At 39.3% G+C, this 22,834-nt stretch overlaps 1 protein-coding gene across 10 annotated transcripts in view; it reads left to right on the top strand.

The window, feature by feature from the left end:
- The window catches only part of add1 (adducin 1 (alpha)), a 58,132-nt gene that overhangs the window by 31,385 nt on the left and 3,913 nt on the right, over window positions 1–22,834 (top strand). Inside the window, exons 10-18 of one of the 10 annotated variants that reach the window (XR_005993195.1) lie at window positions 70–420; window positions 5,933–6,028; window positions 6,138–6,233; window positions 12,828–12,984; window positions 15,042–15,401; window positions 17,612–17,701; window positions 20,489–20,504; window positions 22,361–22,414; window positions 22,672–22,747. Coding sequence is in view for 9 of the 10 variants with exons in the window: in XM_041810896.1 (XP_041666830.1) it covers window positions 70–420; window positions 5,933–6,028; window positions 6,138–6,233; window positions 12,828–12,984; window positions 15,042–15,401; window positions 17,612–17,701; window positions 20,489–20,504; window positions 22,361–22,412 (1,218 nt within the window). In the remaining variant the exon portion in view is untranslated. Of the gene's footprint in view, window positions 1–69; window positions 421–5,932; window positions 6,029–6,137; window positions 6,234–12,827; window positions 12,985–15,041; window positions 15,402–17,611; window positions 17,702–19,909; window positions 19,945–20,488; window positions 20,505–22,360; window positions 22,415–22,671; window positions 22,748–22,834 lie in introns of those variants that run through there. The other 9 variants (XM_041810896.1, XM_041810899.1, XM_041810897.1 and 6 more) reach the window with 9 other exon arrangements.

Here is a 22,834-nt window from a genome sequence, read left to right as displayed (position 1 = left end):
TAAAAATATATCTGTTTCTGTATTAACCCTTTGCTTACTGCTGTTGTTGTTTGTCTCTATGTTTCCCAGGGCTACAGAACGGGCTACCCTTACCGCTGCCCGGCATTGCGAGACAAAGGTAAAAAGTACAGTGACGCAGAGATCGCTTCCTCCGCCCACGGTGGTTACTCATACGGCGAGGACAGCGACTCAGGTGCTCGCTCCCCGCTGAAACACAGCTTCCAGCGCGGCCAGCGCGACAAGACCCGCCTGCTCAATGCCGGCGGCCGGCCCGACGAGCCCTACGAGGACGGGCCCGACGGCAGCAGCCCCAAGTCGAAGCCTAAGGTGTGGACGAACATAACACACGATCACGTCAAACCCTTGCTGCAGTCTCTCTCGTCTGGTGTCTGCGTGCCAAGCTGTATAACCAACTGCTTGGTCTGTGCCTACCTTACTGTTCTAGTATAGATTTTACAGCTACCTTGTTGGTGTAAACGGGTGGCTGGTCGGCATCCTGAGGCTCTGGGGACACTAAAAGAATAGCCCAATCATTCTTAGATGAACTGCTTTGCTAAAGAAGGAGGGAGTTTAATCCTACTTTTAGGAAACTTTAAGGCTTCTTTCTGTGATTTAAGCTGCCTCATTCACCCTCCTTTCTCCCTCACCCTCCTGTTAATTACATTCTTTCACAGCTGTAATTATTCTGCTGACTCACTTTGCTCTTATTCTCTCTCTGGTCTCCTACTGCTTCACGATGCCGGGCCAGCTGCCTCCCAGCATGCCCCACTGCATGTGTAGTAGTGAAATGCATTGTTGGTGTTGATGTTTTTCCCAGAGGAGCGAGCAGCAGGGGTGTGGCATGAGTCTTCAAGTGGGCAGGTGGATGCAGGAAGACACGGTGTCGCTCACCTGTACCTGTAATACACACCCTCTTTATCTTTGCATCTTGGAGTTAGTTTTGTTAACTGAGTCGCTCAAACACGATTCGGATAAAAGGGTGTAAAAAAGCAAAAAAGCGGTTGGGTTTGAGTTTGCTTCGTGGGCTGCTCTGGAAGTATTTTTGTTTATTTATTTACTCTGCCTGCTAAAAGATGGAGGTGGCATGTCTCTGTCTGAAGATATTTAATGACATAAACAGATGTAGAAATTAAAATAAGAGATAATGGTTTCAGTGCAAAGAAAATTTGTAGGGGTGTGAATCTCCTTTACAAGAGGATGTGATTGACTATTGGTTTCAATACAAAAAGCAATTCCTGCATACACTGAAATAAAACATTTAAGTCCCCCAGAAGGCCCTATTAAAGCTAACGTGTTAATATGAAACAGAGAGAAGGAAAACACAGTGACAGTCTGAGCGACGTTCAAGATTGCCACTCGCTCCTGTAAACAGTTCTAGCATCTTCATCTAAAATTGATATCCAGCTAAATGAAATGCTGTTGGTTTAGTATCATGTCCCTCAGTTTTACTGGATAAACTAAGATGGTGCAATATCCCTGCAACAAGCCCTGAAATATTTCCCATGAGACATAAAGCCAAGTTCAGACCAAAGATTTTTGGCTTTAGAAAGCCGCTGGCAATGTTGTTAGCAGTCTGAACCGAGCCATTGCAGCTTGAATCAAGCCATCTGATGCAGTCACTTGCGGTTCAGCTTGTCGAGTCAAGTTGGATTCAGGACATTTCTTTTTGTCGTTTTTGATTTTTTTACGCTCTTCAACTTAACCATGGAAAAAGGAACTTGTCATGGAATGAAAAGGAATTAAGGGAACACTTTAAAGGTACATTTTTGAAATCAAAAAGTCTAGATGACTCCTGACTTATCCACTGAGTTGTCTGAGATTTTATGTTATTTTTTTTTAGATTAAATGAGGAGCAGTGGTGGACTTGTTTTACGTCACTGTAGCTGGTTTAACCAAAATTATTGGAAGGGGCAATAAATCATTTTATCATTTGTGATTTGAAAAAATTGTGCACTAATTGTGGACCTTAATTATTATTGATTAAAATGATTTATCTTGGCAGCCCTGATCAAACTTGATCTGAAAGAAAATCTCTTTGGTGTGTATTTTAATTGAAGTTTTACCCTAGTCCCATCTGTAAACATGGAGAAGGAGGGACTGGGTTTATGGTTTTCCCTGCAGTCAGTCAGCAGGGGGAGCTCTGAATATTCAGGCTTCACTCTGAGGCAGCAGTTGCTAGGTCCATCTTAATATACAGTTTATGGCGAGCATCTTAACGGAACTTGCTGTTTCAACAGGTGAGAATTAGCTTGCTACCCTTGTACAGGCAGACGTTCAGTCCACATGACTATGACTTGATTCTCAGGTGAACTGTTAATCACATTTGTGATTTTAGAAACTCACTCACAACTTACTCATAGCAAGCCTTCTTTTTCAAATGCTGACTCTTTCGAGAAGGAGAGGGGTCAACTTAAAAACTCCTCCAAAACTGAAAAATGATCAAGGTTCTCTGCAAATTATGCACTCAGAATTTTGATGTGAAGATTAGTTCCCAAACCGGATTGGTTAATTTTTACACCCCTAGAAATTTGCAAAAATAGTTGTGAAGGCTGTATTTGTTTCCTTTTTCTCAAAGAGCTTCAGTTTCTATGCTTGTTACCTCTTTCTTCTGTACTCGCTCTGATTTCTGGTTTCAGTTTATTATAAGAAAATATTTACAAAGTTAAGGCTTGCATGAGTGGAATTGTTTGAAAAAAGAAAAACCAAAAAAAAAAAACTGTGGAATTTGACCTGACCTTTGAATCAATTATCTCCTGTTGGGAAAGTAGGAAATATTGTGTTGTGAGACTCTTTCTCAGTGAGTATATCGTGTTTACATGTTCATCTCATACTCAAACCAACCCCAACCCGGCTACTTCCATCCAGAAACCCTCCTCCTCATCGGCCCCTTGTTTGGAAAGCTAATAAGCCAAGCTGAAAATAAAACGCAGGAATGAAGTCATGAGCTTCTGCTTTCCACTGCAAATTACATGCCTAGTTTGAAAAGGTTCAACAAAATATTCTGCATGAAAGCTGAAGATTTGATTTGTTTATTCACCCGCTGCTCATTTGGAAATTGGTCCAGACTTTCTTTTCTCCTTCAGTCATGCTGAGCATTACCAGGTTTATAAAAAGACTGAAAGTAAGTGGGGTATTAGAGGAAAATGTCTGATCTTATGAAAGGTTTCGTCTGTGCAGGAAAGATGCCCTCTTGTTTTAGATTGTCGCGTTGAGACAATGGCTTTATTTGTCCCAACGTGGGCGAGTGTTCTCGGTGTGTTTCTCTCTTATCTCTGTCGTCTTTGTTGTCGTGTATCAGCCTGGGAAATGACTTTGGTGATGCCAGCTCACCCCTCACTGCCACTCTCGCTTCGTAAGCCAGACTCATCTCAGTCACCTCACACAGCCATCCCTCACCTCACCCTCCCTCGTCTCCTGCCACCACCCACCCCTCACTCCTCCCTCCCCTAACTCCCCCTTTTTGTCATTCTGTGGTGTTTTCAGTTGGTCTTCAATGTGCTTTTTTTGTTTTTATTTTGAATAGAATATCAATGATGATGACAAGTGGATTTCAGCAGTTTAAGTACACCGTCAAGCTTAAGCTGCTTCTTCCTACACCTTAGTTGTCAGGCTTCATGTATTTTTTGTCAGTTTCAACCTGTTTAGCAAAAAGGCTCAGAACTACTAGAGATGTCCTCAAATTGTCAGGATCAGCTGCCTGTGTGAGTGCAAACAGATAATTTTTTTTGCAGCACCCTCATAAAATTTCTATGTGAACTGTTAGTTGAGGTGTAAACACAGCTGATGATTTTCAGGAAAAACTGCTTGCTTGCAGTGAATTTTCCTGAACTATCTTGTGCTGCAATCACAGGTGGACTTACTCCAAATCCACTTTGAAATTTTACTTAGGGGGCTGACGGGAAATGCCCAGGTGTTTATGTTCACACATGCAGCTGATGCCTTACATTTGGAGAAAATTTTCACAAATTTTGTGCAAATATGAAAAAGACATCCCGCATATGTGGAGATAAAGCTTCAACACTGCTCAAAGAGCAGAGAAATTAATCAAGTTCTTTCACGCTGTCACAACGTCATGTAAGCTTTTCTACTGGGCAGATAAAAAATCACGAAGCATTTATTTTTTGTATTAAAAAGTTTACTTACTGCTGGAAAAAAATACAAATAAGATTTCAGGCACCTAGGTTTCCCCTATAACTTTCATAAATCTGCAAAGGGATCAACAGAAATAGATGTTTTGTGAAAAATGAGATCTATAAGGCCTAAACAAAAGTAGTTTTTTAAATTGAATTAGTCATTAGACCATGCATTGTCTGAGTTTTGCCTTATTTTTAAATATTGAAGTTTTAGGCACATCTCGGCACTATCTTGGAAAAATGTGGTCTTTGAATTATTGGGTAGGCTCTGATGAGCTTTCTTTAGATCATTTATTTCATGTCTCACTTAGAAACACACTGCCTTAAGCCTGGTTTATACTACTGCGTTGAATCGACCCTGCAGCTTTGCTATTGTGACCTACACTGTTGTGAGCACTACAGGTACATAGCGCTAGTCGTCAGTGTAATTTCAATTCCAGTCCTGCCTCGTTCTCTGCCTGTTTGTGTAAAGGAAATGATAGCAGCTGAACCGAGGGTGTTGCGTCAGGGTTAGAATTAATAACTTCAAGCAGCAGTTGATTATTCTGCAGAAATTGCAAAACAGAAAAGAGATAGGGTAGTGTTTCCCAACCATTTTTTTCTTGGAGCCCCTCCCCCCCTACATGCACCTAAGAAAAGCGGAGCACCCCTAGGACTCAAGAGAGAAAAAACGTGGCACACTGACGCCAAAAATCAACACAGATTTTAATTGTTTCACTGATAAAACCTTAAAAAAAGGCCTATGTATGCTTTTCTTATCAAAAGACCTTTGTATAAACTACTTAGTAACTGCTTTATCATGGTTTTAGTAAATATCTGCAAATCTAATTTTGGCAGCACCAGACTAGACAAAGCCACACACCCCCCCTAAGATCTTTGGCACCCCCCAGGGGGGTCCCAGACCCCAGGTTGGAACCAAAGAGATAGGGCATAGTAGGAAATGGAATAAATGGCCACTCAATCATCTTAGGCAGAGGACAGAGGAGTTTTTTTAGCTTGTTTTGCCACTTGGAGACTAGGGTTGAGTATCGAAATCCAGTACCAACATAGTACCGGTACCAAGACATCTGATACCTACCATACTGAATTACAAGACAGATTCCGGTGCTTCATTTTGGTTCATTGCCACCCCAACCTGATTCACATCACTCCAAAGGAAAGACACAAAGGCGACTTTTAAAACACTTTTCTCAAAAGTATTGAATTAGGCACCATTTAGGCAGTCACCCTTTAAAAAGTATCGATTTAGCACTGGTATCAGGAAAAATCCAAATGATACCCAACCCTATTGGTGACATGGATGATGAAACACAACATGTCTGTTGACTGACAATCACTCAGTACTACCTACAGGACCAATCACAGGGCTTGCAGCCTGTGTTGATTCATTTCAAGTGGTGCAGTTCAGGCTTCCTTTGCAAGCTTCTGCATAGGTTCTGGGTAACATGAACCTGGGGTGTATGCTCGTGCTAGATTTGACAGGGAAGTATAAACCAGGCTCAAATAAAAAAAAGCTAGACTTAGTTTTGTTGTAAAAATGTTGATAAGCTCCTCTTAATTTATTTTTTGTAAATGTGAATTAATTGTTTATTAAATGTGCCTCATCATCATTGGTCACGTTCTACATTCAAACCGTTTTTACAGCCATCCAACGTTTTCCATTTCAGTTCAGCATGACTCTTGTATTGTGAAGCCTGCATAGTATTTTGTCTCAATCTATTTTTTGTGCCTGGGTTTTAATGTCATTCATCACATCTGATTTCAGTTGTTTTTTTTAACATTTCATGTGGTGTTTACAGTGGACAAAGGAAGACGGACTCCGCCAGGCTGCCGTAGCCAATCAGTTCATCCCACTGAACACCAATCCTAAAGAAGTGCTGGAGATGAGGAATAAGGTATCGATTTTTAATTTTTTTTACTCCTTTTATTTTGTTAAACACAGACCGTGTAAAGTTCCAAAAAATGGAGTCTACCTTTTTTATGAGTATGTTTTTGTGATTTTAGATCCGGGAGCAGAATCTGCAGGACATAAAGACAGCAGGGCCCCAGTCTCAGGTTCTGTGTGCCGCTGGTCCTGTTGTGGAGCGCTCCTTGAATCAGGTCAGTCTGTGAACTCTTATGCATTAAAACCCCTCGCTGCTACAGCTATCCTGACCTGGAGATGAATACAAGTCTCATACTGATAAAAAATGTCTTTCATTCAGTTTAAAATCAATAATTATATCACAAACAGAATTCTGTCCAGGTCTGGAGTCCCCTTCAAATTAAAAATGCTTCAAATTGTTAATTTTGTGTGAAGTTTTCCTGGACATTTGAGCTTTTTAAGGAAGAATTTGGTTGTAATCAAGACCTGTTTATTATAATCTGGTCTGACATCAGTTTCTATTTCACTTAAACCCCTTTTGACCTCCCTTTAACACAGGTTAACATCTGGGCATTCAAATACCATATGGTAATCCTTAATGCTAGGTGTGGATGCACCTCAGTGCATACTGACTACGGTTTGATATCTGATAGCACAGACTGCAAACAGAGGTGGTCTAGTATGTCTCCATTCTGACTGGTTTGCTAGTGTAGATGCAGGGATAGCTCAGTGGTTTATGTTGGAGACTGGGGGTTCCAGTTGTGGTCAGGGTATGATCAGTACCCAGTGTGGGCCCCTGAGCAAGGTCCTTAACGCCTGTCTTTCTCTCAGATCTAAATCGCTTTGGACAAAAGTGTTTGCTAAATGACATTGTAATGCATACTGGCATGCATTTAAGACTCATGAACTCGTGGTGCCAGTAACAAAAAGTGTGGTTTATTTACGTCCGTAAACTAACTTCACAACTTGTCATCTTATATTGAGTAAACATTTCAATCTAACCAGTACGCCACAAAGTTTATTAGATTTAAGGTATACAACCATTTTTTAAGACCATTTTTTGATGGTTTTTGACTTTTCAAATTTTTTGTCAGGTTTTGAGTATTTAAGGCCACAATTCTTTGTTCAAATTTAGCGACAGGATCATATTTTGGTGGTGGTATAATTTTTGCACTCAAATTTGGGGACAGATGCACGGTCATGACTTTTTGGTCAAATTCAGATTTGTTTCGGCGTTCATCAGTTTTCCTCTCAATTTTGGGACGGTGTAGTCGTGACATTTGGTCAAATTACGAGTCATTTACGTGATGATTTTCCTCTCAAATTTGGCGACGGGTCCACAGTCATTTTGAGTCCTTTCCACTGTGGTAAATTTTTTTGCATCAAATTTAGTGCTAGGTCCATGGTCATGACATTTGAATCAAATTTTGAGTTGTTTCTGCTCTGGTTGAGTTTGCATTTTAAATTTTGTGATCAGTCCATAGTCAGGACTTTCTGGTCAAATTTTAAGTCCTTTACGCCACGGTTGTTTTTTTGCTCAGATTTGGCGACCGGTGTCAACCGTCATGACTTTTTTGTCAAAATTTCCAACCGTTTAACTGCACGCATTCCTACTTATTATGTGGAGTTTGGGGATAATTCCCCACAATATGTTTTTCTAGTGGTGTGATGATATATTATTGGCTGTTATTTGCATATGAGGCAGGCAAGTTAACACTGATTGCAAGTTGTCGCTGGAGAAATATTGTTATTGTAGTCAATTTGGTATCTGAATGCCCAAAATGCAAGTCAATGTAAAATGTAAAAAGGGCAGCAAGGAACAAAAGATGTCCTCCATGTTGTTTTATCAGAGAATGGGGTGACGCTGTAACTGTCACATTATTTTTTCAACCACAGAGATATTCAATCTGGCAGGTGAGTAGTGTTGTGAGAGAGGTAACCTCACTCTGCTCTCCAAACCTGCCAGCTCCAGTTATGTCCACAGTCATACATCGTTTATTTTCTCTCATTTCTTTGAGGTTTTTATTCAGAGAAGATGATGGTCATTTTTCAGATGTATTCTGTGCATGCACTCTTTGTCTTTGTTTGGGAGGAAATAACTTCCTGAGCATTTACACAAAACACCATATGGGGCAGGACGAAATAAAAAGTGAGCTAATTGTTGTTAATAAAGAAAAGTTTTGGGTCAGACTTCACCTAGCATGTCAGCAGTAAGACCAAAGCAGTCGATCATGTGTATTGGTGTTTAGATAAAGCTATTGCATGTGGATGGTTCACCTTTATAGAGCATGCTTCTCTCACTGCTTTGCTTTTTTAGAGCCTCACCATCATTTCTGAAATCCGTCTCACTTTGCATGCACTTCAGTGTTTGTACGCTATGTCTGTTTGCAGAGGTGGAAAGTAACACACGCTGTAACTTAAAGCTGACTCACCCTTCTTTTTACAATCCAAAGAAATAAAATACTGCTGTAGTTTTTAACCAAGCAAAGAAGACAAAAGGACCATCTGTGCCTTTTTTCTGCAGTGAAATCTCTTAAATTATGTGCTCAGTATATAAATGTGCTTTTACTCACAGATAAGATCATTAAAGAAAAAGTTATACTCAGTTATATTAATTTTCCTCCAATGGTTTTTGTAGTTCTCTTTCCACCTTTGTACCTTTAAGCTGCTTTCTTCCTGAATGTCTGCACACATTCACGCCTGCCTGACAGACTGCTGATTCAAAATGTGCTAGTGTTTCAAAAGATGGCTTGTGCCCCCCCCTCACTGGGTTTACTATTGCAGGACGCCCCTCTGTCTGACTGTACAGACACTATTGACGGCCTCGATGTGTCCGAGGGGTCCTATAGTCCTGCTAGCTCAATTAGAAAGGTACTTACTGCTCCAGTCACCAATACTTTTCACCTGTCGTTCACATCATCCTCCAGTCACTGCACCGAGCTTGCTGATAGGCCTGTATGAAAAGATTTAAGCCATTTCCTCTTAGTATGGTCATGCAACCAGCGCTACTGTTTCTGCAGTCTGGAGTCTGAGAAGTTTAGACAGATCTTTGAAGCGAAAGGTTGATCAGGGATGTGATTTTCCAGCCTGAAATGTTTACCCATGAGACTTTACCCATAAAAGTGTCATCCTTCATAGCCAGCCAGGTATGCTTATGGTTACCCTGGTGTGTTTACAGTAACTTTAGCATTTTCTCCATGTGATCCCTCTCAATAATGCCATGCATCTGTGACACATGCTTAATAGGTGATCAGAAATAAAGAGAGAAATGCCCACTGTTTTGCCTTTCTTAATGCATTGATTGCAGTGCAACGTCTCATGTTTGTCACAAGTTAATGCCATTGCTTCATTGTTCTGTGCAGCTGATTGCTGCTAACACATATCCACACTCTTATTTTTGCTCCATCCTCACAGCTCACCTGTTGTAGCCAAATTTTGTATGAAACCTTTTGAAAATAGAGGATGTGCTGTTTGGACAGAATGAACTGCTAATAAACTGAAGCAGATACATGGCAGAAAGAGACAGACTGATGGGATTGGGAAGGTCTGGATTCTGGACTCTTTTGTTGTAATGTTTAGATTATCTAAGCAAACATTACTACAGTTTTTAGTTAAACTTGACCTAAAGAGGTTGTTGCCGAAGACAAATGTCTGTTTTGATAAATTAAACTTGTAAGCAATATTTCTGCATCTTTTTCTTCCTCAACAAATCACATCCCTGATTGATGTTTGGATCTTGTTGTTTTAGAGCAAGGAGATTTTTGGTTTCAATATTACTTGTATATCTCAAAAATTTGAATGTCTGTTTTTTATGATTTAATTCAAGATATGAAACCTGCATATTTTCTACATTTATTTCATTAAAAATGAACATGCCAGACATTTTAAAATCTTAACAATTATGGCTTACAGCTAACAATAAAGTAAAAAAATAACACTATCTCCAAAAAATTACAATATGACCAAACACTAATCAAAAAACAGGATTTATTATATGATGAACTTGACACTGGACTTCAAGCACCTTGGATTCTGTGCCTTGATTTCCAAATAAAATGCAAAATTGACTTCTCTGAGAACAGGACTTTGAACCACTGAGCAACGGTCTAGTTCTTTTTCTCCTTAGCCCAAGTGAGAAGCTGATGATCTCTGTGGTTCAAGAGTCCCTCGACAATAGGAACACAACATTTATAGTCCATTTCGTGGATCCATCTATGTCTGGTGGCTCTTGCAGCCTCGGTCCAGTCCTTGTTAAGCTCCCCTAAGTTCTTGAATCTGCTTTGTTTGTCAGTCGCCTGAAGGCTGAGCTCAACTCTGTTGCTTGTGCACCTTTCTTGCCACACTTTTCCCTGACAGTCAACTTTCCATAAATGTGCTCTATACAGCCTCTGAGAATAGCCTGCCCTTTTATTAAGGACCTTCTGTGGCTTACTCTCCTTGTGCAGGATGCCAAAGACTGTATTCTGGACTTTTATCAAGTCAGCGGTGTTCTCAGTGATCGCAGTTGTGTGTACTGAACCAGAGTGAAACAATAAGGGCTTAGAAAACCTTTGAAAATTGGGCATTTCCACAATAGTCTAATACAGGGGTTCTCAAACTTTTTGGGGCTTGGGACCCCATACAAGGCGAAAAATTTTCCAAGGACCCCCACATAACCCTCGCACTGATTAAACATATGTTAACTGCCATTTGTACTCCTAGATTTTAAACTCTTCAACCTAAATATAAGCTCTTGTCCAATTGAGTGTGGTTTCTCACTTTTTGCGATCCTTTGAGCAGCCAAATGAGAAGCCCTCTGTGTTTTTTCTGGGTTGTGGTCAGGTTCACATTCGTGTTTTCTGGCGCATGTATTCCTAACCCTTTTGTCGGAAAAATCTTTTTGTCCTTCAACGCTGCATGCCTTGTTATCAAATAGAACTTTAGCTTGGTGGGCTTCATGGCTTTACATGAAGACACTCAACATATTCTGGTCTTCCGTCACCGTTCTCAATTAAACCAAACTCTAGATAGCTGTCATCATATTTTCTCAGTTTACCTGGTTTGGGTCTGGCATCACTTGATGAAGTGGACATGCTTAAATATTTATCCATTGTTGCTAGCTGGACCTGCAGACCAAATGCATCCTGAGCAAAAAGACTGATGTGTGACGAGTGATAGATTTATGTGATATCTCACAATCATATCTGAGTTTTCACTGACCCAAAGCTGACTTATGTGGGAGTCACTGGTTTAGTGTGGTTGTTTTATGGTGTTGTGGTCCCTATATGCATTTATTTGCTTTTTAATAACTTGGCATTACTTTGATAATTTATTTCAAATTATTTCGCAGACCCCCAAGCTGTGGCTCGCGGACCCCCAGGGGTCCCCAGGCGCAAGTTTGAGAGCCGCTGGTCTAATATTTTAAGATAATGATTGTTTGAGAGTTGTAAGCTATAATCATCAAAATTAAAACTAATAAAATCTTGAAGTATTTTACTTTGTGTGAGATGAATCTAGAATAAATGGAAGTTTAACTTCTTTAAATAAATCACAGCAAAACAAAATCTTTTTAAATGATATTTTTCTTATTTTTTGAGATGCACCTGTATGTTTTCATTTTACTATGGGTAGTAAAAAGGAAAGGCAGTAGATCTAGTGGTGGTGATTTTTGCTGCATGTCCTATCTAAATTTTCAATATTTTGATAAATGTTGATACCATGGAATTAAAAAAGGGTGCATTTGTGCTATTTTAACAATAAGTGGTGGAATAAAATAAATAAAATGCATAAAGAGCATAAAGATGTTCAACCATGTTTCCACCAAAAGTTGCCAGAAAGGGAGAGCACTGTCCAAGTTGTACAAATATGTACGCAGCCAAATTATATGTGCAGTTTGCAGGAATTTGACTGCATTATTAAGTAATTAAACACAAGAAATGATCAGGTATTGGGTGCCTAAGACTTCATTGTGTTGCCATGGTACAGAACAGGTATCAACAATGTTTGATTTTAACTTTCATCATGTAAAAGTTTAAATTCCTGTTGAGGCAGCCTTAGTGTCCACCTTATGCCTTGCTTAATGCGTGACTTCCTGTGCTTCCTGTCAGTGAATGCAGAACCAGCATTTTCTATATCAACAGACAGTAATCCTAACTGTCGGAGAACTCGATATCCAAGGAGGGGAACAATATGAAGAAATGCCTCAGATAATGTACTTAAGCATATTTAGCTGACTTTATAAGCTCTGCTGCTGCAAAAGACCAAGCTATTATCAAACTCTAAAGCTTTGAGCTGTATCAGTATATTCATAGTTAAAAGGCTGATTTTGTCAAAGGAGGTGGGACACAGACTTTACACTTAAATAATCTTTTACCTAAGCTATATCGCCAGAAACTCCACCCATAATCATATCTACAGTAGGAGGAATAAGGTGGATAAAGCGTTATTTTAATAAGCCTCTGCTTTTGTAGGTGTATGATCATAAACATGGCTCTAGCTCTGCTCTTGCCTGACATTGCACTGTTGGCTCAGATCCGTCTGTGTTTGGCTTTTCAGTAGAAGTAATAACGGCTTATGCCAAATAGATAACTATATATATTTTATAAAAGTTTTCTTGTATTTTCTAGCTTAATAGCTGTATCTTCAGATCATATGCTGGAGCCATGTCACTTTCAGCCTAACTAAATCTGATAATGCTGTTAACATTTGTCGAATCTTTTTACCCTTGCACAAACAAAAGAGCACCTATTTCTCTCTAAATTAAATAATTCCTTCATTTATTGACTGCAGTAACGTGTGTTTTCAACTTCAGTGTCTCACTGTTCCTTGTCTGTCTTCTTTGTGCCCTGTAGGGGGAGCTAGTGACCGCCTCCAAGGCCATCATTGAGAAGGAGTACCAGACGAAGGTCATCGTCACCAAGCAGGGTCCGAACCCGTTCACCAAACTCACCGACCAGGAGCTGGAAGAATACCGCAAGGAGGTGGAGCAGAAACAGAAAGGGCCTGAAGGTAAAATGAAGATGGCACCCATACCAGAAAGACCGATTTATTCAGCTTTTTCTCCAACACAGATTGTTTTTTTAATTGCATTTTGATGTGATAATAATGTACATGATAACTGGTGTAGGCAGCGTTTTATCACCGTGGATGAGTGCTATGTCTCTGCAGTTTTAACACATTTCTCAGGGTAATTTACTCTGAATACATGAAGCATTTGTAATGTGTGACTCATTGCTTCCTCCTTCTGTAATCGCTCTTCTTTGACCCTCTTCAAGGCAATGCATATTACACCTAAGATATAATTATTCTAAAGATATGAGTCCAATGCAGGGAGGATAAACAGTTTGACCTGTTATGTGTTAATGCTGCCTAATTTTGATCTTTATTCTCCAGATATCCTGTTCAGATTTTGCAAATATTCTAATTGTTAAGCTCCTGTAAAAGTAAGGAGAAGAAAACTTGAGAGAAACATTTTTTCCTCTTGTCTACTGTTTGCAGATTTGTGTTTGAAAAAAAAAAAAACACATTTGTTTATGATATTCAGCATTTCTCCAAACTTTCAAGTAGAACATTTTCATTTTGGTCTTTTGTTTACAGAGAAAGACAGCTGGTTAAGAAAAATAAAGTTTTAAACACCAGATGTTTTAATTGAGGAGGTGTTCAAAATCATCGTTTGCTGAAATAAGCCTGTGGCCTTTTGCACCAGCTATAAACAATTCATGTCTTAAGTTCTGCTGTAAGCATTAAAACTAGTTAGATTGTGACTCAAGTTGATGACACCAGTGATCATCAACTGGCAGACTGGGTCCACATCAGCCCCCATCAGCTACCCATACAGCCCATAGAACCTTGGTTCCCAACCTGGGGTCAGGAACCCCCTTACGAAAGCGCACATATTAACAAGAATCATGGTATTACACTTATAAATAACTCATACAATGATTTTGGGTAGACGAATTTGTTTTTAGGGCTATTTTGTTTTAGGGCTTTTTTGTTTGGATTTATACAAAAAAATCATCAAAAGTGATGTTAATTTTGGCCACAAAGTATCACTAATTTTTTGGATCAGTCCTGGGGTTGCTCAAGTTTTCTTAGTTATAAGTAGGGGGGCTCAAAGGAAAAAAGGTTGAGAACCACTGCCCAGTTGATGATTAGATTAAGAAATTATGCAGGGGGCAAAATATGTTGTTGTATTTTGGGATTTGTTTCTTTTCCTTTTAAAAACACCCCTACAGCTTCTAAAGTAACCCTAAAAATGATTCAGATTTAAAGTATTTTTTTCCGATTGGCTTAATGTTTGATCAGTTTCACTGAAATCCACTGATCAGACATTATTGGCAATTAAGAGGGTTTGATAAACACATAAAAATTAGTCCATTTGCTGCACCAGCTCAGCAGTTTAGGTGCTTTTAAAGTGCTTTTTACTGCCAGAGAATCAAAACAAAACACCAGTTTCCTGCATGTGTTTTTCTCCCGTCAGGACACATCATATTCACATCAAACTGAGTGAAGTTCAAAAAGTCAGCCCAGAAATATGCACCTAAAATATTGGAATCATCCCCTTGACTTTCCAGGGTCTTTAAAGATTAAATCCACACCAGCAACTCTGATACTGAACAACTTTTTATCCATTTTTAATCAATTTTTAGATTGTTTCTGCTGCTAGCTTAGCCACCATTTCAAGTTCCTTTAACAGATTTATTCTGCTGTGTCAAACAATATGAAACTGTTTATGCTGCATTGTTAGTCTTAAAAATGTATTTTAACCAGCTGTCATTTTCAGGAAATAAGACATAAATGAGAATATTTGAAAGTTGCGACGTATACTGTTGTATAAAGAAAAGAATAACCTGCTAATTTTATTCAAATGCTAATACTGTAAACAGAAGAACCAAAGAGATCCTATTTTTCAGTGGTTTCTTTATTTTTCTGAACTGCATTAGAGTGAGAATAATTTATAGAAAATATTAAATGTCTAAAAAAATGGCTCACAGCTTCGTATAAAAAGTACTGACCTTCTCCAGGCCAAACTGTGATGTTATCTCTCCACACACATGAATTCACAGTGCAGGGAAGAGATGATAGTAAGCAGGCATCAGCCTCCACTGCTCCCTGTCCTGAGCCTGAAAAGCAACCAAGCAGGCAAGCCTCCGACTCCAAACCTCCACAGTCTACATCTGACCCACCCAGCTTAGAGAAGCCCCCACCGACAGCAGCTCCTGAGCCGGCCTCCCCCCCTGTTGACCTCTCCGGTGAAGAGGACCCATTACAGAGCATCAAGCGTTCTGCAGAGGCGGTCGTTGATGAAGTTTTAACGTCCGCTAAAGAGATCCTTTCAGCTCCAGATTCCCCACAGAAGGAGTTCCACTGTGCAGTGCTGCGAGCCCTCAGCAAGGAACCGGTGGTAGGCGCAGATCAGGCTCCAGGTACTCGACACGAAGTGGAGTTGCCCCTAAAATCTGGCCCTACGCTTCCCTCCCCCTTCTGCTCAGGCTCTGCACTGGGAGTGGGGGAACCCCTGCCTGCTGTGTCCTCTCATGCTCCTCAGGGTTTGGAGTCTGCCGCCATTGTTTTACCCTCCTACCCACAATTCAGTCTTCAAAGCCTTGCTTGATTTTTTTGTTTTCCCTCGTCATCCCCTCGTCTCTCTCTGTCTCTGATGTCTTGCACAAAAGGCATCCGAGTTTAAGCAGATCAGTTAATTTTCTACAGTTTGATTGGACGAGGATCTGAGTAGAGAGGATCTGAGGACGCTAATGTTAAGATTTTAAACCACCCCTCCTCTTTTGGGTGCTCTCTCCTCAAGTCTTTTTGCAGTGGAGTGCTGTGCTAACCCTCAAGGACGCTGATTCTGAGCTCAGTCATCCAATCAGAGCTTCCTGTGTGTGGATTTGAATAACGGTTCTCTCCTTTTTCTTTTCCTGCTAATCAGTCAATGGTGTCCACTCTCCTTCCTTTGCCTCTGACTGATTTCCAATAATCAATGATAAGATTTGGTTTTGTTTGGCTCTTGGGGATAATTTAAAGCTCCTGTGAGGAATTGTAATTATTATTATGAAATATCATAAAATAAAATTCAATAAATAAAAATGACATAAATCAAATAAAAAGGTGCTAAAATGGGAATAAAAACATTAAAAGATAAGGCAAGTTTGGTTCTGACTAGGGCCGTCCTAGGCGTGTATTTCCCCATTTGGCTAAATGCCGAGTTAAATTCTGTTAAAACGGCTAGTCTAAAGAGAAGAAAATACTTCAAATACAGTCAAAGTCATCACAGGGTCGTTGTGTGATGTGAGCCTGATATTCTGTGTAGAGCATAGCTAACATTAGCAGCTACCTCCGCTAGCCTTCGTTGTCTTTGCAGATTAATATCATGCTGTGATATGTGGACTCTTCTCTTCCATTGAGTAAAAATACGCAAGTTCAACCCTCCACAGCCTACATACCACTTTATTTCCATTTATTACTTTGAAAAACTGTCCTACAGCACTGTTCCTACTACACGCTAACTGCTAAGCTTCTCATATTTGCAGCTGGGAAGTGCCATGAGAAAGCTCAGACAGGAAGGCAGCAGCCATTCACTGAGGCTACAGCGGCCTCTAGTGGCCGGAAGTTCATTGCAGTTTAAAAGATCATTATAGACTGGGATTTCAAGCCTGTGTTTATAAAAAAATTTTAGGTTCAGCCTACTCATGAAATCTTGCGCAGGCTAATTTGATTAACAAATTTAACCACACGCATCCCAAGTTCTAACTTTCCAGCTGTTAACAGGTCAGGCCCAAGTAGAGACCTGGGGGCTCTACTTGGCTCATAAGGTAAAAGCAAATCAGCAGGGGTGGAAAGCAACTTATTCAATTTACCCTCAATACTGTAATTGAGCAGTTTTGGGGGCACTTGTACTTTTTTAAATACATGTTGAAATCAGTACTTTTATTTCTACTTCAGTGGTTTTTAACCACAGTAACTGCACTTTAACTTGAGTACAGAAGTCGTGTACTTTTTCCACCTCTGCAAATCAAATTAATAAGGGGCGAAACATTCAGAACTTTAAAAAACAATAAACGAATCTTAAAATCTATTCTAAAAAAGTTTCCAGACTTTATCAGGTGAATATGGCTTTAAAAGATAAAATATTTTTGTCCGTAAACTGGGAAAATACACTTGCTGGAAAAAAAGATTTTCAGAATGGAAAATGCAAACAAAGACTTTATCCAGAGCATGTTGTAATTCAGACACCTACCACACAGAAGTCGCTTACATAATTAAAAATGACTATATACAAAAATTCTGTAAATGATATCGTCTGCTTTTTCAGGTCACTCAAAGGCAATTCTATAGCATTACGTCTGTATCTTAACAGCTGAAAAGAGACCCACAGGAGCTTTAAGGTTGATTTTATTGGGATTTTTTTAAAACGCTTTTGCTCTTCTTTCTTGATTACTTCTTCCCTGGATTGGTTCCTTTTGTTTTCCTCCTTTTTGTGTTTTCTTAAGATTCTTTTAAATGGGATTTTGCTTACAATCAAAATCTAAGCCTGCAAATAATTTATGTAGTAATTTCCCTTTTTTAAAATTCCCTGTTTATATGTAATAAAGAAATTCTCACTGTTTCTCATTGCTGATATTTTTTTATTCAGACCCTGAGCAGCTAGCAGAGCCTGACGAGGAGCCCAAAGGCCAGAAGCCCACCACCACGCCGCCCAGCACCCCGGTCAGAGCAGAAGAAGGTAGGTTGGCCTGAAGTAGTCGACAGACCTGGCTTGCCTGGTTCGGCATGGGTGCTGTCAGTCCCCGGGCTGGGATTAAGAGCTTTTTTAGGGTCTGCAGGGAGAATGCAGAGGCTGTAGCTCGTCCACCTGCCTGTGTGTGTTGTGGCCTTTAATAATACTACTACAGGTGTTGTGCTTTGTTGTGTGTAATAACAGGCCAAGAGGTTTTGATCAATTCAGTAGAGGTTAGAGGTGCAGGCGAAGCTTTAGTCTTCTGCCAGGGAATAGTTAAGAGTGAGAGTCTGTTAACAAGCAGATACAAAATATATATACGATTTTGTTTCTGTATTTTTTTTATTTAAGGCTAAAATCACGATTTGATTTTGTTCTCTAATGTTAATTTTTTTCCCTCTTGGTCTTTATTACTATTGGATTACACCTATGTGAACTGTATCATCCATGATGACACAAGTAGCTATTTATAATGTTGATTTCAATAGTTAGATGTCTAATTTCAATCATACATTTAAGAGGTACAGTCAGCAAACCGTTGGATTTCTGTAAAACTTCAAATGAAAGCCAATTTCTATTAAACACTAAGTCCTGTGTATGCCGGTTGCTGCTCCAGGTTTTTACAAATGAACGACTGTTCCTAATAGCTTGCACAGGTTTACTGTTTTTTGGTTGTTTGACCAGTGATGCACCATTTTGTTCCAGCTTTAATGCCATGCTTCAAAATTACAGACATCCTACTCAAAACAGCAGAGGGATAAATCACAAAGCAAGTTAAACTCTGAGTAAGGTGCTTTACAACACCTTAATTTGTTGTTTGAGATAGTGGATTTGATTTTTGAACCAACTACCCATCAACAATGGGTAGGTTCTCTTTGAACTCTACACATCTCATGTTACTCTGCTTCTCTATGGAGTCTCTTTTGTGGACGGGGCTGTCTCCCCATATGGTGGCAGGGTTAATTGGGGTTTAGAGGAACTAATGTATAAAACATGTCTGAGCCTTTAAGTGAAGCATTAACAAGCTGAAGGAAGCACCATCCCTGTGCAGTGTAAACACTGAGCTGAAAACAACAAACCCAGAGGGAGCTTGACTTAGAAAGTCATCCTTAAGAATTGAATTTAGAAAGTATTTATGTCATATCTGCGATATTGAAGTTTAATCCCCTGAGACCTGAGCTTTTCTTGGAATGAATTCTTAGTTTCACCTCTTATCTGGGATTTAAAGGACCTTATAAATTTGAAAGCTGAGCCTTGATTTGGAAATTAGTTTTTACCACAAATAATATCCACAAATCTCCTGCAGAAAATACAGCACTGCATAGGTTTTAGAGCAGATGTTTTACCTGTTGTGGGGGGTCTCCAGTCAGTATGATAGAGCTGCAATAGCTCTTGAAAATCTGTGCAATGGTGGATCTCCTATGGCAAGAAGAAAGCAGAGAGTCAACCTCACAGCAAGGCAGTGCGTACTGATGAATATGCTCTATGCATCCTTTAGGAACACCTTAAGTCACTGGCAGGAACTCTAACTCAGTGGACAGCTTCACCCATGGTGCAAATGTGTTTCACATCAAAAACAACAGTCTACTGCAAACATGAGCCCCAGCAGGGATCCCACAGATAAACACTCTGCCCAAGGGCATGGTGGAGAACTTAGATCAGTGTACTCAATTTAGTAAAGTTGCTGGTTAAAACTGACCTAACTTGAAATAAAAGTACCAAAAAAGTACAAGTACCCAAAAACACTTCTCAATTACAATAATTTCAGTAAATATAATTGGTAACTTTCCAATCCTGCAGATTTTGGGGGTAATTAATAGCCTTCCTCATACAAAAGCTTGTCCCAAATCAAGGCACACTGAAACAAAAATGCTTGGGCTTTTATTTGAAGTTTGACGGTATCATCAGAGTGAGGGAGTAATACATGGCTTTGATCCCAGGTGTAATCTAATACCTGAAATGTTGTTGTTTAACATATGTCTCTATGTACGGTATCTCCTCTGCCCCTTCACTTCCATTCGCCATCTTTTTGGGGTCTTCTAAGAATGGTTCCCAACCATTCTTTTTAAAATTCCTCTCTGGTGTTTGTTTTCTCTTTATTTCACATTTTTGTTTCTTTAATTTTTTAATTTAACACAGTGCTTGTGGTTTGATCTGCATAGACATTTGTTTCTACTTGTGCTTTTTCTTCTTTGTGCCTGCGATTACAATCAGGAGATGGAAATACAAAAGAGTACCTGTTGCCATAGTAAGTATGTACTGTTCCAACTCCTAATTACCCGCCACCCTCCATGCCTGTGTTTGATCATTTACCCCTGTTTTTTTTTCTTTGCATGGCTTCACTAGTAGAGCTCTTCCGTGGTCTGAACTAACCCTTTTTCTTTCTGGGATTTGAGACTGTTGAGTCAGTTTTAAATCTCTTAAATCCTTTGAATCTCTTTCTTGGGGTTGATGGGGGTTATTTCAGAGCTCCTCATTCTCTTCTGTTTCCAACTTAAAAATCAAATGACTAAAAAAAGAAACAAGTAGATACAGAAATAAGACATTTTCCTCAAAGTGTTATTCCACATCAGCCTTGTCAAACAGAATTATAAAGTGGAGGACGTTCCTGAAGTAAACCTCAACTCTCCAATCCTTTTTAAGTTAGATAACCTCTTTTTTTCTTCCCGTTAACGTCTCACTTTCTAAATAACGAACCTCTCTGGCACTGAAACACACATTATATATGTATTTGACACTGAGTTTTGTTTCATGGAGAAAAATCAGGTAATTCAAATGTTGTTTGCCTTACAGACGAGTCTTTTACCAGGTACATGAGTGCTTTTTTTTGAGTGTGGCTTTCAAACTCAACTAGCTGCTGATGGCTTTGCTGATAGTTTAGCTTCCAAGATGGTTGACTTCCACTGCTTTGCTGTGTGGTTTTTTGGTTTGTCTCCATTTTATGTGTGTTTGGCACATTGACTGTATATTCATATGGACAACACATCTCCTTCTGTTGAACAAAATTGAAGCCAAAATACCCTCATAGTTGGTGCTGGCATATTGCACAGTTAATGCTATTTCAAGCGAGTAAATGCAGAGATCAGAGCTTGCTCCCCTCTTCCAACACGTTTGGCAAATTATAAAGTGCCAGGATCCCTCAGGCTGATACATCGGACACCTGCCGCTAATAAGAGAATGAATAACTATTATGATTGATAAAACATTTGTTTTTTGTGTTTTAACTGTATTGTTCAGACTGTGTCCCATCTGTTAAAATTGAAGAGGTAGGTCCGATGACTTATACTAGCAGGGGGAGTGCCAGTTATTTTGATTTCACTCCAAGACAGCTGTTCCTTTGTCCATCTAAATATGCAGTCTATGGTTTGGCCTTTGCTCTGTTTGGACAGACATGAGAGAGTAATCTGAAGACTGATGTGTAGTGTTGTTTTCAGGTCTTGGTTTTCATGCTAGTCATTGGCGTGTTAGCCACTTTAGAACCGTAAGAAGCTTTATTTGTTTTGCACCTGACTGCACTGTGTGTGAGCATTACCTGAGCCACTGTGAGCTCCAGCACTTGCTGCTTCCTAACTGTATTGCTGGGAGTATTTTTAAACATCCTTAAAGGCAATTTAATACCTTTGTATAATACACCAAAACATGTCACCAGTGTCTCTAGTCTGGAAACATTTGAAAGATACTTATTTTCTGATGTAAATCCAGCTTAAGTTTCCAGTTTGCTAAACCACACCTTTTAAGCTCTCCCATTCAGTACTGTTTGCGCTGTAGTTTGACTGGCAAAATTTAAAAATAATCATTTTAGTTTCAGAAAATTAAAATAAGTGTTTATTTAGACTGAGAAAACAGTAGTCTCATTTTCAGCTGGCAGCTGTTGTCTTCTGCTAATTGAAATGTTCAGCTGGCTAGCCAGCTTGCTATTGTGAATTAGTGAAAACAATCCTTTCAACCTGATTTTTTGTCTAAAAATAAGTTCCATATTTTAGTCATAATGTAACAAATACAGAAATGTAGAAATCTAATTTACCCCTTGTCATTTAAGAGTTATTTTTGTAATTTTTTTCTGAATAAAATATCTTAATAATGATTGATTTATAAAATGAATAAAAGGGGGAGAACACTTTTTATAGGCTCTGTACGTACTATTTCCAGTGACTGAATCAGCCACTCTGGTTGCCAAATTGTAGCTTATGTTGAATAAGGAATATGGCTGGCATATTATCTAAAAAGGGACTAGATATCTGATCAAGTTTTCAGTGCTTGTATTCCTAGAAAACCTCAAACATTTTAAAACTAGAGCAGCAGTAGAAGGTTGTTTTTTTCTCCCAAGGCACTTTATTGTATTTTGTAAAATTGAATCAGGAAAAAAAGTGATGGAGATGCTTTTCAAATGCATCTTATTAGGGCCAGAAGTAAAATCTCTGTATTTACTAAACTCCCAGCAAGTGGTTTAAATTGGTATCAAATGTAATACTGCACTAACCTTTAGGTCAGGTTGTTAACTCAAGGCAACTTGCTTACCTTTGAAGCTGCACCACTATTTAATTAATGCACCGGATATTTTCCTCACCTCTTCCATAACCTCACTTGTGTGGTTATGTGGTTAAAGCATATGGAAACAAAGTATTTTTTGTGTTGTAGACCTGCATTTTTGTTTGTTTTACACAGGCTGCAAATGAGCAAGAGAACTGCGATCGTTAAGTTTTCCCTCTTTAAATGAAGGTAAAACAAAAGGCTGTGTGTCAGCATGGACCTGCCAAAATAATATACTTAAAAGACACTTAATATATTTTAGTAAGCAAGATTTAAAGGAGCTTTGTGGCTGTTTTTAGTCAGTTATCCTTCCTAAAGAGAAGATGGTGAGTTCTTGGAAGATATTTTTTGTTAGGGAATGTAAGATTCAAGTGCGTTGTGTTTTTGCTTTGGTTTTAAGTGTGATGTGTCTTATTTATATGAGTGTGTTTGTGAAATTCTCCTAGTGGAAATATCAGCTGTAAGGCTTTTAGACCTAGATGAAGACTGGACCACAGACGCCAAGGTGTTTGATCCCTTGAGGTGACAAGTAGATGCTTGTTTGAGTAGAAAATCGTGCAGCTTTAGAAGTTTATCCACTGTTTGATTTGTTGTCTGCGAACTCCACCG

The sequence above is a fragment of the Cheilinus undulatus genome, linkage group 17 (genome assembly GCF_018320785.1).
Source record: "Cheilinus undulatus linkage group 17, ASM1832078v1, whole genome shotgun sequence".
In the NCBI taxonomy this organism is placed as follows: domain Eukaryota; kingdom Metazoa; phylum Chordata; class Actinopteri; order Labriformes; family Labridae; genus Cheilinus; species Cheilinus undulatus.
Note: the sequence above shows the minus strand (reverse complement) of the source record. Positions and strands in the feature narration are given on the sequence as shown.